Below are 15,627 nucleotides of genomic sequence, written 5' to 3' on the forward strand. Positions count from 1 at the left end.
AGAGGTCACTTGTCATTCCTCCCCATATTAAAACTTTTTCATTTAATTATTTGAATGATTCTAGGCCTGTTGTGCAATTTTGTAGATCTGGAAAGTTGTGAATTCAAATTGTAATGGAAATTCTAAATCTAGAAGTGAATTCTGAACCATGTGTAACCATGATAAAGAAGCTGGCAGTATAAGAAGGTGGTCATGTTCACAATGAGGAAGAAAGCAGCAAGGGAAAGGTATACTGGTCAATTCAGCAGAAAAATGGCAAATTAAAGTGTGAGGAAATGCTTTTGCGGAGGGTTGGCAAGGCAAGGAAATGTACAATCAATGCGAAGCGCAGCAGGAGCTTAGTGTGGAAGTTTGCCGATGGTTAAACATGTTCCATTGGTGCTCTTCACCACCTTGTCTACCCACATCAACACTTTCAGGAAACAGTGTACAGTTAAATCCCATTTATCCAGAATTCAAGCAATCGGCAACCTCAAACAACCAGCAAAAAAAGAATTGAAGATATAAATAAATGAATAATTAGAATAAATAAGAATAAATTTTAAAAAATAAGTAAAAGTTTAAAATTGTAAAAGTTAATGTTCTCTGAAGTAACACTTCTTTGCTGAAGATAGAAGCAAATATTCAGAGCCTTGGTCGAGCTTTGCTTGTAGCAGTTGTTTGAATAAAGATGTTTTTGAATAAAATGGCGTCCCTCAGGATGAAGAGCTGGTTAATGCCACTACCCGTTGGCTGCCTGCTTAGTAAGAGTCTTTATTAGTATATGATTAAATATATGGTAAGGCTTTATCTGTAAACATGGGTGGGGGGATAATTATCTATAATGTTATTGTTTGTCTTTTGGCGGGTCCATGGAGATGTTTTTAAATAATGTAACTGAAAATAAAGTAAAAATCTTTAAGGTTTTTTCATGAAAGTGAAATTTGTTTAGTATAAGTACAGTGTAGTATTTTTGTCTTTTAAACTGTTTATTCTTAATGCAGGTGTATAGGTTAGGCATTGTAAGAGTGAGTCTCAAACAAATGAAAAGTCGCATATCCAGCCTCTACCAATCCCATGTGTGCCAGATACCATGGGTTTTACTGTACTTATACGCCTCGGTATCTCTGTTCTACAACACCCTCCCCCACCTCCCAAAGACCCCTGCCATTCACTGTGTATGTCCTGCTCTGGTTTAACATCCAGAAATGTGCAGCCTTGCATTTGTCTGAGTTAATTTCCATCTGCCATTCCTTAGCCTGTATTCCTAGTTCATTTAAAACCTGTGCTAATCTTGGGAAATCTTCTTCACTGTCCATTCCACCACCAGTTTTGGTGCCAGCAACTGACTTAATCATTTCAACAATTCCGCAATATATTTGACAAACAACCCCAGCATCATTTCCTGAGGAATGCCACAGGTCTTCAGTCTGAAAAACAACCCTCTACCACCACCCTTTACCTGCTAATACTTTCTCCCCAACAACTTGTCTCTCTCTGCTTTTCTTTCATTAGACTTTGAGGATACCACTCAGTCTGAAATATGCTTGCCCATCGGAAACTACGTGGAAAATGGCTGTTTCCTCCCTTCTCAAAGTACTTTGTATTGGACTTCCAGTTGCGAGACAGCATGCTTCCTCAAGAAAATTTGATACCATGTGGCCAGAATTATCGAATACATTTGAAGACTTCTTGTTTACAAAAAGGTGCATGGGGGAAAAACAATCTGAAGTTGCACTTTTAATATCCTTAAAGTTATTAACGTAATGTAGTAAATATATTGTACTTGTCTGAACTTGTTGGACCTTGGGTTTTTTCAATTTGTTTGGGCTCCTGCCTAACTCAGATCATTGCGTCTTTTAGATCCTACCATGGTCCCGTTATCTGTGCTGGTGCATCAGAGCTTCTCTCAGAAAGTCTTGCCCTACATAAATGAAATATCAAGCTGACATTTTGTCAACGTGCATTAATAGGAGGAAAGAGTCTATATTGTGTGTCAAAAAAGGAATCTATTCTGCTCTTTGATCAACCAACGCCATTAAGAGAATTTTTCTGTTCCTCCTCCTCATTTACTTTCTCTCGGACTTGTTATCTGCAAATATACAGTAGTAACTACGGGAGGAATAAGTTGATTGTAAAGTGTTTTCAACAGCCCAGATAACGTAATAGCGAAGTGCAAATTTTTATTTAGTTATGCTACATTTATCTCCCAAATACAAACTTGCATAATTTTTCTAATGTTTCCAAATGTTTCCATTTGTATTGAAGAGGAATTCCTTATATGAGAAGCAAATAAACAATCTGCTGGAGCAACTCAACATGTCAAGCAGCATCAATAGGGAGGGAATTCTGGACATTTCAAGTCAAAACCCTTCATCAAGGTTGATGCTAGAGAGGGGAATAGAGCCAAGAGGTTGTGAAGGATTGATTTCGATAGCTCATTCAGGTTCTGGGATAAGATCCCAATCGGCAGTTGACTCTCGTGAAGATTGAAGGACCCAGGCATATCTTCAGCCAATTCTCCTTATCTTATACACAAGCTTGTGGAAGGTCCGTCACCTCTGCAAAGGATCGAGGAGGTCCCCAAACGTACAAACGCCTGGGTTTGTATACCCCAATGCTATCTGAAGTTAACCACTTTCAAAACAATCTCCTCCTAAGTGGCAAATATTACCCCATTAGCGTTAAGCTACACAATGTCTATCTACCTGTTCCACCTGATTGTGGAGCAATCACAGAGATGTGTTTCCCCCCCTCCCCTCAGGTATTTTTACAGTTTAGATTCCACTAATTCTTGTAAGTCAAAACGATTTCTGAGAAATCAGGGCTAGTGGGATTTTATCAGCTAGGCTGTCATTGCCAAGCAATGCACGTCCCGGGGTTCCCCCACTGTCCTTCGGTTCCCCCACTGTCCTTGGGTATCTGCCACAGTCCCAGCATAATCATTAATCAAGTTAATTGACATTAAGCATTAATCGACATAAGTCAAGACTTGACAGATCCTTACTTCCACAAGGTATTCCTCCAAAATGAGTGAAATTTATTATAATACCTTTAAGCACAATGTACAGAAACAATGAATGACTTGCTGCAGCTTACCAAGTACATAAATCACATAACAAGTAGTAGTTGTGCAAAAAATGTGTTGAGTCGATGGTACAGACATTTTTTTGTAGTCCTGGAGAAGTGTTCTGAAAAGGATAGTATGTTCAGGGAAGGTCAGGAGCTAGATAGCTGTTGTAAAATAAAACCTATTCTTAAAGTGAGTGATGCCAGATTTCAGGCTTCTAGAGGATGGTTAATCTGTGGAATTTGTTGCCACAGGCAGTTGTGGAAGCCAAGTCATTGGGTGAATTTAAGATGGAGATTGATAGGTTCTTGAAGAGCCAAGACATATGGGGAGAAGACCAGGCAGGGGTCTGAGTTGGAGGATGGATCAGTTCATGATTGAATGGCGGGGAAGACTCAATGGGTTGAATATCTAATTTCTGCTCCTATGTCTGATGGTCTTCTGTACGGCCTGAAAGGAGCAGAGAATAGAGAGTATGGCCAGCGTGGTCCTTCATGGTATTGGAGTGCTATAATTGGTCTTGTCGATTGGCTTTGACTAAAACATTGACCCTTTACTCCACTGATGCTGTGCCACGCACTAAATTCCTCCAGCAGATTTTTTTTGTTCCAGATTCCAGCACTTGCAATCTCCTGTATCTCCTCATTTAAATAGGAAGTTGTCTAACAATCATTACATTATCACACTGTCAATTATTTGATTTCACAGCTCACCGCCAGATAATCTCTCTATTCAAGAATTTGAGAAGAACGAGAATGTTGATGTTGAGGTTAGTTTAACTTTGTGTTTGTTTGGTAAATATTGAGCACATTAAAAATTATGGGCGTGGATTCCTTGCATGAATCGAGATAGAACTATGGAACATTCAGGAGAGTCGATTTAAGATGGAAATGAGGAGGAACCTGCTCCTCCCAGAGGGCTGTGAATCTGTGGAATTCTCTTGCTCAGCGAGTCTCACAACCTGCCTCATTGAATGAAATGAAGACATAGGTTTTTGAATAATGGGGGAATTAAGGGTTAAGAAGTAGATTGGAATTCACAGCCAATTCAGCCATGATCTTATCAAATGGTGTAGCAGACTCATAGACTATTTCCTATGTTCTTAAGTGAACTACGTATTTCTTTTATTGATGTGTACTTCAATGTAATAATATCCATATTATTGTTTTTACTCACTTAAGGTTGTGCAGCTTATAAGCACAGACATATTGCCGTATGCAAACTTCATTCCAAAGGAATTTGTTGGCCAGATAATGACAATGTTAAACAAAGGTTCAATCCATTCTCAGTCAACTTCGTTTACAGGTACGTCACATCATTTGTACATTCATGAGTTGGGCAGAAACCACTTAGAAGCAGGAGAAGACCTCCAGGAAAATACCATGCAGCAGTAAATTAATGTATAATGCGAGAAAATTGAAAAGATACTTCTTTAAGTATCTTAAGAAAATTTTTTTAAATGATGGCAAAAAAAGTCTCGATTTTAATATTCAGATCATCAGTTAGCTTCTTTCCTCAATTAACACCAGGTTTCCCACTTGAAATAAGAAAACTGTAAAATCCAACCCATGAGACTAACTCTCACAACAGCTCATCCTTTTAAGTTAACATTACATGCTGTCCCATATGAAAGTAATTTCATTTGTATCCATTGTACTAGAAGGGCTTCATTTAATAACATAATTAACAGAATCTCCTCAGGTGTGCATTCAGACCTCTGTGAAAGGGCTATTCTACCTCCAGATATGTTCACTCAAGGACATGTGGAGTAGAAATTACAAATCTGTAAATTGTGGATTAGGGTCATGGCTGAAAGTACTCAGTGGCAACTTATCAGTCATGAACTTTAAGCTGGCAGTATTTCACTCTGATATAGCACCTGATTAACTTCATGGATCCCTTCAATATAAGGACAGCCTTCCTGTCTCGACTAATCTCAGACCACTTGCTGCAAATCCAGACTTTCTGTACAAACTCTTTCTTTCTCCTTGGCAAATCTATGCATTCTACCCCTACCCCTAGAAATGTCTTTATTCCTAATTTACTTGGTATGATCCCCCAGTCCCACCCTGCTTGAGTAGTTCTGCATTGTTGTGCCTCTGACCTTCTGTCATCCCTCTTCCACCATTCCTCTATTGGCTGCCAAGTATTTGACCAAAGCTGTGAAAATCCTCCTAAAACTTCTCCATTCTTCCGACTAATATTTTGGTCATTTCTCCTGATGCCTCTTTTTGCTTGCTTTTCTTATCTTGCTTTGGTTTTCAAAGGGCATTAGAAAATTTGTGTTACTTTCTAATAGCAGATTGCTTCTTAAAATGGGTTTTTCTATTTTAAAAACTTTATTTTCCCCACATTTACAGGCATTTGAGTGAGGTAAAAAAAAAAGAAAAGGCGCCGCTTTCACGAGGTGTACAGCAGGAGTCATGGGGGCTCAGCGCCCCTTGCGAGGGGGTTTGGGCCCCCATTTGGAACAATTTTGAAAATTTACACACAAAATTACCAATTTCAAGCGTCTTTTAGTGCATTTCAAAGTATTACAAAGCATTACAAAATAATGCGAATGTCACTGTATACTAATAGTATTTTTATTATTTTTATTGACTGAAAATATTTACGCTTAGTGATTTGTCTTTTCCTTCTCCATGCCTTTTTCTTACCTCATGGTATGTTTTGCTTTGGCTGATGCTGATAACATCCTTCTTGGATTGGGCTTTAGAGGTGGGGACTGAATTTGGGGCCTTTGTAATCTCAACAACTTTTCTTTTTTTCTATCCTACAGCTTCTTCCTTTTCCTTCTCTGCTTGGTATTCCTTGTATGTCCATTTCATGTTCCTACAGTCTTTAATCTATTGGGAAATGCAAGCAATCTTTCCGTGCAAAGTACTGCCAGGCAGTTTTTTTTCACTCTTCAGATGATATTTGATGGTATCATCTCCTGCCCCCTCTCCACCACCATTTTACCCCCACCCCCCAATGTTTGGATTCTCTTTTCCTTTCTGAATTGGATGGGTAAACTGTTTTAATCTGACTGATATTTTGCTGTTCAAATTGTCTACAAAGGTATTCCAAGATTAACTGTTTATCAGCTAACATAAACCCTGTTTCCTTTCAGAGCCAAAACCAGTTCTCATCTTTCCTCTTATCATTTGCAAATTTAACCCTTTTGTGACAGTCTCTAATTCTCTTCCATTCTTCCCCCTTTCTCTCCACAATCTTTAATTCAGATGCCTGCCAGCTTTTTGCTTGTACAGGTACACGATCCTTTATCCGGACATCTAAAATCCAGAAAGCTCCAAAATCCGGCAAGTGGGGACCAGCAGTCAGGGGAGGCAGCTGAGGGACCGGCAGTCAGGGGAGGCGGCCGAGGGACCGGAGGTCGGGGGAGGCGGCTGTGCGACCGGCAGTTGGGGAGGTGGCCAAGGGACCGGCGGTCAGGGGAGACGGCTGTGTGGCCAAGGGACCGGAGGTCAGGGGAGACGGCCGTATGGCCAAGGGACCGGTGGTCGGGGGAGACAGCCGGGCGGCCGCGGCCGAGGGACCACAGTCAGGAGAGACAGCCGTTGGGGGAGACTGCCGGGCAACTGGAAGGGGGTAGGGGTAGATAGGTAGCACAATTTGGGTGGGCTTTCCAAAATTCAGAACACACTGTCCCCTAAAAGTTCCAGATAAAGGATCGTGTACCTGTACCTTGACGAAGGTCTCAGGCACAAAACATCGGTAATATCTTATGGACGCTGCAAGATAGGCTGAGTTCCTCCAGCATTTATTTGTTTTTATCACAATCACAGCATCTACAGACTTTCATGTTTCACTCTCTTCTGCCCATCAAGTCTGCCCTGCCACTTAACCATCTCTTCTCAACAAACTCAATGCCCTCCTTGTGTTTTAAAGACTCAAATCGCAGGGACCAATTACTTTTTCCTTCCATTTTCTAAATGGCAGCCAATCCAAAACTGGATTGTTTCCTGCAAGTGTTTTGGGGCGTCCCAATTTAATGCCTCTTCTTACCGTGGCCTCGGTCATCTCTGAATGTGGTACCATGTGTTGAAGCGCTTCCTCCAGTTGCAGCACCAGACACCTCCAAGCTGAGTGTACACATTGCAGCTGCTGTGAACTGGGACCTGATGCCGGTGTCGGCTCTCCTTCATCAGTTGGATCTGAGCAGCAATGTTTCTTCGCCATGCTGCTCTACTGCCTCGGTGGCTCGAGCCTGGCTGTTCCAGAACCGGCCCCGGAGGCCGCTTGCTCACCATTTAACAGGGTGACCAGATATTCTACCGTGGACACCTTCTTCCCTGCCTCCTGTATGGGTATGGTGTAACCTCCCTACCTGCCTGTCCAATTTCAAGCCTCCCTGAAGCTTGGGCTCATTCACTAGCACAGGAAGATGGCTGTCCCTGTCCCCCACTGGAGCTTTTGTGATCCAGTCCCGGAAATGGCCCCAGCCTCTCCTCACTTTTTAATCTGGGGGAAAATAGTCTGTGAGCTTGACCTGCACATGGCACCAGGCTGGTAGCCAGCTGCCCACCGCACTCCATCCCCTCTAAAATGACCACAGTCCAGGACAGGCAATTGGGGTGGTCCCGGCAGCCAAGAGCTCCCCGGAATCAGCTGTAATCCAAGCCGAGAGCCTGCTCCTTCTCCTGGTGATCTGAGCTCCTTATCTAGTCGATGGGCCCCAATCTGATCTCCTAAATGCAGTATTCATGCAAAAACATGGAAAATGGATTTTAAAAACATGGAAAATTCACATGCCCACATATATTTCTGCCTGATAGCATCGGACAGTGGGACAACTAACATTTGGTACATGTGGTTGGTTTCTGTGCACAGGTTTCCATTCCCCTCACAAGACAGAAATAAGCAAAACTAATTGATTTGTTTTAATTCATCCATGCTACATCCTTGCAGGTTTTTTTTTAGTGTCAAGAGGAGAACATGCATAAGAAAGCTTGTATTAATGAAGCTGTAACTAGTTCCGTTCAAGATATTTTATCTCAGTCATCCAGAATCCCAAAATTGTAAGACACTTTTAGTAGCAATAGTGAAATAATGTATGATCTGTTTGTTTGTAAGGATTTATTGACATGCAATCTGGTACCAGAGGCCAAATTGAAGCATCCAAACCTGAATCCTGGTTAATTGTAGGGTAAGAAGTGGCTCCAATAATTGTAGGGTCAGAAGTGGCTCATTGCCTTACAGTAACGAGTGACTTTTACAACCGCAAATTGGTAAGGAAAGTCAAAAGAATTAAACAAGGTTCATATGTTGGATGTCGTGAAGAGAAAGTCTGAGTTTTGGTTACTTTTTAGTTTCAGAATCTATCTGGCAGTTTTTTCAGATGTTAATGAATAGATAGATGTACAGAACCTGCTGGCAGAGGCCTGGAACTCAGCAAGGGATACCTGAGAGGGTGGAGTAGTGCATTCTCTTGCTGAGTGTACAGTGAATGGGCTCAGAATTTTGTTAAAATAAACATCCAACTGCAAGAACAGCTGATTGTATCACACGTTTTTGCTCCTGAGGGAGAATCAGCAAGTTTTAGCTTCAATGTCTTGAGACATCCCCGTCATGATGAGTGGAATGGAGTTGGCTTTCCAAGTGTTAAAAAGTGGGGTTGTACAAGACACTGCTGAACTTCAGCAGTGGAAATTATTTCCACCCCTTCCCCCCCGCCACACACACACACACACCTGTCATTCGATCAGTGATTATGGGGTGGGAGAATGATGGTCTCCCATCTCCATGGACTGATGTAAACCTTGTGTGGTCTGCAACATTGAACCCCATAGCAATAACACACATCAAAGCTGAATTCTTTGAAAGAGGCTAATTAGTACATCATATTTGCAAATAGAGTGCCCAGTTACTTTGATTGGTGGGGTTGCCAACATATTAAAATAGTAAGAGCTTGCATAGCAATGAACAAAATTCCAGAGAGCATGCAGTGATTTTAATTTTGGTTTCAGTGAAGTGACCATGTACGCGGAGAGTAACTGCTTTTTCCCTTTGCCAGAGGCAGAAATTGACATTCGAATGAGAGAGGAGTTTTCTAAAGTCTGCTTTGAAACATTGCTTCAGTTTTCCTTCAGCAATAAAGTGACAACTCCCCAGGAAGGTTATATTTCTCGAATGGCCTTGTCTGTGCTCTTAAAGAGGTCACAAGATGTGTTGCACCGGTACATTGAAGATGAGAGGTTGAGTGGCAGATGTCCTCTCCCAAGGTTAGAATGATATTTTGATTGAAAAAAATTAATTTAATCTCGTGCAAAACTCGCAGTTTGAGAAAGGGTTGTGAAGAGAATAAGTACTGTTGTTCAGCACCGTGGCCCATTTCTATATCACCTCTGAGAATCAGCAATAATATGGAATGATGAAAAGGGAGTCTCCTGAACTGCCTCATCATTCTTTCTGGGCTAGAATCAAGTACTCTGTTTTTAAAAGGTACAGGTAATTTTTCCTATGTTAGACTATTTGGGTCAAATTGTTATATATGTGAGAACTATTGAAGCCCTTACCTTGTCTTTTTTTGTAAATTGAAATGCTGCCATCATGTGGCCAGTGTTCGAAAAGCAGAACATTATAGTTTTGTGTTCAAATTTGTGCAATAATTCAAGGGTGTACTGTTCTCCTTTAATGGGTACCTAACTTTTAATCTTTTCTTTTTAATACAGGCAACGTGTGACAGAAATAGTTTTTGTTTTGAAAGCAATCAGTACTCTTATGGATTCACTTAAGAAAACAAAGCCTGAAAATGGTAATTGTTTTAAAATGTTTTTATTGTCAATTCCTGCTGTGTGATTACCAGACCAAGCATTAAGTGTGCACGCATTGTGTTCTGAGTCATGGTTGTGGTGCTTGGTTTCTTTCCTCGAAGGCTTTTCATGAATCAGCAGGGTTTTTGCAATCTATCAGCTGTCATGACACAACCAATTTATAGGTAAGTGTTAGAAGTGACTTCTCAGTAGCCAACATTTTCCACCCCTGAGATAGTTTTACCAAGTGAAATGAGCAGAAGAGATTTAAAATTTAGGGTATTTTGCTTTCCATTGAAATGAATGCGTGCTGGGCCAATTCTAATCTGTCACAATTCCTAACACTGGGCTCAAAATGTCAGAAAACAACAGTAAATCATTAATACAGTTAAACTAGCAAATGGTCATTTCTATATTGCAAAACAACCCATATTTTCTGGTGCTAATGGAAGTTGGCCTGGAGAAGGAATTATGGCAATTTGACATGGAACAGCCCGCATTTCCCAGTAGATTCTTCCCAATTATTAAATCCTACATATTTAGATAAAAGTTATTAAGATCATGTTCTCCTTAAATTTAGATTTTGTAGCTGACAAGAGTCAAACTGAAAAAGAGGTGGTCATTTAATTCATTTTGTTGATACAGTAAAATCCGGAATTCAGGCAACCAGCAGCCTCAAGCAAATGACAAAAATAAAAGGGAACAATAGGTTAAACATTTATGGAAGTTTAAAATTGACACTGCCTGGCAGACAATTCACCCATCCACACAACACACAATCTCAAGCAACCAGCAAATTCACTTATCTGGCATCTACTAAATCCTATAGATGCAGGATACTCTTGGTTTTGCTGTACTTAGCTGTGTGTGAATGATCCAGCAAGTCCAGTCCTGCTCATTCCCCTTAGCTTTGAAACTTGTTCCTTATTCAAGAACATATCCCATGTTCTTTGAAATTTAGTATTGAGATTTCTTCTATCAATCTTTCTGCTTGTGGCTCGAGCTTCTAAGTACTGGGGTAAATTTTATGGAAAGTCAAAGTTTATATAACTTAATTGAATAGCGTAAACTTGTTTACCAAAACTTGTTCTTTTTCTTGCCTTTGGGTTTGAATTTCGTAAGGAATTTGAACAATATCCTTGTGATGTAGTTTTGGCATGCTGGGAAGCAATCTGGCAGGCTTTGTGGCTAAGGACAACTTTCAGACAGTATAAAAAAGACATTTGGATACATGTATAGTCATGCTCTTTTAAAACAAAACAAAATAAAGACAAAAGAATAAAAATTGAACAAATACATTTTGTTTGGAAATTGTTCATGATGTGACCCCTCACCAGACATAACTGACTTGTTCATGACTATAAATTCTGATTCTGAAATTGCAAATTTCAAAGTAAGATAGTTACAGGGATTGTTCAACTGGAGCTAAACTTCTTGAAGAGATCTTGTAAAGCAATTATCTTTAGAAATTCTTGTTGAAGTTCAGCTGGGAGTTTCATTGAAAGTGGGATCCAAACAATGCCTGCACTCTTGATTCAGTTGCCTTTAAAGTCTACACTTCATAAAATACCTTTTTGGAGCTATGATTGGAAGCAGATCTGCACAGCTGCCACCTCAGAGTATTGCCATGGAATTCTCTACAACTTAATCAGTCCCTAGGGGGTAAAGGATGATTTGTTTCCACTTCAATTCTTTTTTTTTTATTTTATTTAAATTTTTTATTTTTCACACCATAAATCACAATAGCCATGATATACACTTTTTCTTTTTCACACATTTACAGTGACTTTTTCTCCCCCCCCCCCCCTCCCTCCTCCCAAGCCATCCCCCCACCCCCCCCCCTCTCATCCATTTTAGGTATACAATCTAGGTTGCATTAATTCAGTCAGACAATGTTGTCATTCAACAAAAATACACCAGCAATTCTACAGAGTCCATTCTTTTCTTTCCTTCTCCTTCCATCAACTTAGGTAATGTTTGTCCCCGGTAGGTTTTCGCTATTGTATTTAATGTAAGGCTCCCATACTTGTTCGAATATTTCAATATTATTTCTTAAACTATATGTTATTTTTTCTAATGGAATACATTTATTCATTTCTATATACCATTGTTGTATTTTCAAATTATCTTCCAATTTCCAGGTTGACATAATACATTTTTTTGCTACGGCTAGGGCTATCTTAACAAATCTTTTTTGTGCATCTTCCAAGTCAATTCCAAATTCTTTATTTTTTATGTTACTTAGGAGAAAGATCTCTGGATTCTTTGGTATATTGTTTTCTGTTATTTTATTTAATATCTGATTGAGATCATCCCAAAATTTTTCTACTCTCTCACATGTCCAGATTGCATGAATTGTTGTTCCCCTTTCTTTTTTACATCGAAAACATCTATCAGATACTGTTGGGTCCCATTTATTTAACTTTTGCGGTGTAATGTATAGTCTGTGTAACCAATTATATTGTATCATACGCAGCCTCGTATTTATTGTATTTCTCATCGTTCCAGAACATAATTTCTCCCATGTTTCCTTTTTTATCTTTATATTTAAATCTTGTTCCCATTTTTGTTTAGTTTTACCATTTGTTTCCTCATTCTCCTTTTCTTGCAGTTTAATATACATATTTGTTATAAATCTTTTGATTAACATTGTATCTGTAATCACATATTCAAGGTTACTTCCCTCTGGTAAACTCAAATTGCTTCCTAATTTATCTTTCAAGTAGGATCTCAGTTGGTAATATGCCAGCGCTGTATCTCCAGTTATATTGTACTTATCTCTCATTTGTTCAAAGGATAAGAATCTACTTCCTGAAAAACAATTTTCTATTCTTTTAATCCCTTTTTTTTCCCATTTTCTAAAGGAAAGGTTGTCTATTGTAAAAGGGAGTAGCTTATTTTGCGTCAATATTAGTTTTGGTATTTGATAATTTGTTTTATTTCTTTCTACATGAATCTTCTTCCATATATTGAGGAGATGGTGTAATACTGGAGAAGTTCTATGTTGTACCAATTTTTCGTCCCATTTATATAATATGTGTTCAGGTATCTTTTCCCCTATTTTATCTAATTCTAGTCTCGTCCAGTCTGGTTTTTCCCTTGTTTGATAAAAATCTGATAGGTACCTTAATTGTGCGGCTCTATAATAATTTTTGAAGTTTGGCAATTGTAAGCCTCCTTGTTTATACCATTCTGTTAATTTATCTAGTGCTATCCTCGGTTTCCCCCCTCTCCATAAAAATTTCCTTATTATTTTCTTTAACTCTTTGAAGAATTTTTCTGTCAGTTGTATTGGCAATGCCTGAAATAAGTATAGTATCCTTGGAAAAATGTTCATTTTAATACAGTTTATCCTTCCTATCAATGTTAGTGGTAGCTCTTTCCAATGCTCTAAATCGTCCTGTAATTTTTTCATTAGTGGATTGTAATTGAGTTTATATAATTGGCCTAGATTTTTGTTTATTTGCACGCCTAGGTATCTTATTGCCTGCATTTGCCATCTGAATGGGGATTCCTCCTTAAATTTTGAGAAATCCGCGTTATTCATAGGCATTGCTTCACTTTTATTTACGTTTATCTTGTATCCCGACACTTCTCCATATTCCTTCAATTTCTTATATAGTTCTTTTATTGATAGTTCTGGTTCTGTTAAGTACACTATCACATCATCCGCAAATAGACTGATTTTATATTCCCTGTCTTTTATTTTTATTCCTTTTATATTATTATCTATTCTTATCGATTCTGCTAGTGGTTCTATAGCTAGCGCAAACAATAATGGTGATAGTGGGCATCCCTGCCGCGTTGACCTGCTTAAGTTAAATTCCTTTGATACATGTCCATTTACTGTCACTTTCGCTAACGGTCCCTTATATAATGCTTTAATCCAATTAATATACTTCTCCGGTAAACTGAATTTTTGCAATACTTTGAACAAGTAATTCCATTCTACTCTGTCGAAGGCCTTCTCTGCGTCTAAAGCAACTGCTACTGCCGGTGCTTTATTTCCTTCTACTGCATGAATTAATATAATAAATTTACAAATATTGTCTGTTGTGCATCTTTTTTTGATAAATCCAGTTTGGTCTAAATTTACCATTTTCGGTACCTGTTCTGCTAATCTGTTTGCTAATAGTTTAGCTATTATCTTATAATCTGTGTTTAGCAGAGATATTGGTCTATATGACGCTGGTGAGAGTGGATCTTTCCCTTGTTTTAGTATCACTGTAATTATTGCTGTTTTACATGAATCTGGTAAGTTTTGTGTCTCATCAATCTGGTTGATTACATCCAGGAGGGGCGGTATTATTAGTTCTTTAAATGTTTTGTAGAATTCTATTGGGAGTCCATCCTCTCCTGGTGTCTTATTATTTGGTAATTTTTTTATTATCTCTTGTATTTCTACTGTTCCAAATGGTTCTGTTAATTTATTTTGTTCCTCTATTTGTAGTTTTGGTAGTTCAATTTTAGTCAAAAATTCATCTATTTTCCCTTCTTTCCCTTCGTTTTCAGTTCGGTATAATTGTTCATAGAATTCTCTGAAGTTTTCCTTAATTTCTTTTGGATTATATGTAATTTGTTTTGTCTTTTTTCCTTGTTGCCAATACCATTTTCTTAGTTTGCTCTGTCTTAAGCTGCCATGCTAAGATTTTGTGTGTTTTTTCACCTAGTTCATAATATTTCTGTTTTGTCTTCATTATATTCTTCTCCACCTTATATGTTTGTAATGTTTCATATTTTATTTTTTTATCCGCCAATTCTCTTCTTTTGGTTGTATCTTCCTTTATTGCTAATTTTTTTTCTATGTTTATTATTTCCCTTTCCAACTGCTCTGTTTCCTGATTATAGTCCTTCTTCATCTTGGTTGCATAACTTATTATTTGTCCTCTAATGAATGCTTTCATTGCGTCCCATAGTATAAACTTATCTTCCACTGATTCCGTATTTACTTCAAAGTACATTTTTAATTGTTTTTCAATAAATTCTCTAAAATCCTGTCTTTTAAGTAGCATGGGGTTTAATCTCCATCTATACATTCTTGGAGGGATGTCCTCTAGCTTTACTGTCAGTATTAAGGGTGAATGGTCCGATAGCATTCTCGCTTTATATTCTGTTTTTCTTACTCTATCCTGCATACTAGCTGATAACAAAAATAGGTCTATTCTTGAGTATGTTTTATGTCTAGTCGAGTAGTATGAGTATTCCTTTTCTTTTGGGTTTTGTTTCCTCCATATGTCCACAAGTTTCATTTCTTGCATTGATTTAATTATAAATTTGGTTACTTTGTTCTTCCTGTTAATTTTTTTCCCCGTTTTATCCATATTTGGATCCAAATTCAGATTGAAATCCCCTCCTATTAGTATGTTCCCTTGCGTATTAGCTACCTTCAAAAAGATATCTTGCATAAACTTTTGATCTTCTTCGTTAGGTGAATATATATTAAGTAGATTCCAAAGCTCCAAATATATCTGACATTTTATCATAACATATCTCCCTGCTGGATCTATTATTTCCTCTTCTATTTTAAATGGCACATTTTTGCTAATTAATATAGCCACTCTTCTTGCTTTTGAATTATACGATGCTGCTGTTACATGTCCTACCCAATCTCTCTTTAATTTCTTGTGCTCCAATTCAGTTAAGTGTGTTTCTTGGACAAATGCTATATCTATTTTTTCCCTTTTCAGTAAATTTAGTAGTTTCTTCCTTTTAATTTGGTTATGTATTCCATTAATATTTAAAGTCATATAGTTCAGCGTAGCCATTTTATATTTTGTTTATCTTCTCTTTCCGTTTTTCCATCATTACCTTTCCTCCTTTTCC

General features: G+C 38.3%; 1 protein-coding gene and 1 long non-coding RNA gene across 6 annotated transcripts in view; one reads left to right on the forward strand and one right to left on the reverse strand.

Annotated features, from left to right (window-relative positions):
* Positions 1-15,627, forward strand: part of mon2 (MON2 homolog, regulator of endosome-to-Golgi trafficking) — a 107,597-nt gene that overhangs the window by 86,960 nt on the left and 5,010 nt on the right. For all 5 annotated transcript variants that reach the window (XM_069904190.1, XM_069904191.1, XM_069904195.1 and 2 more), the window contains 5 exons: positions 1,495-1,685; positions 3,758-3,818; positions 4,231-4,354; positions 9,066-9,273; positions 9,724-9,806. In XM_069904190.1, coding sequence (XP_069760291.1) covers positions 1,495-1,685; positions 3,758-3,818; positions 4,231-4,354; positions 9,066-9,273; positions 9,724-9,806 — 667 coding nt within the window. The remainder of the gene's footprint in view (positions 1-1,494; positions 1,686-3,757; positions 3,819-4,230; positions 4,355-9,065; positions 9,274-9,723; positions 9,807-15,627) is intronic.
* The window catches only part of LOC138746196 (uncharacterized), a 54,597-nt gene that overhangs the window by 21,655 nt on the left and 17,315 nt on the right, over positions 1-15,627 (reverse strand). The gene's annotated exons all lie outside the window — the stretch shown is intronic.

This window comes from Narcine bancroftii, chromosome 11 (assembly GCF_036971445.1).
Source record: "Narcine bancroftii isolate sNarBan1 chromosome 11, sNarBan1.hap1, whole genome shotgun sequence".
Lineage (NCBI taxonomy): Eukaryota > Metazoa > Chordata > Chondrichthyes > Torpediniformes > Narcinidae > Narcine > Narcine bancroftii.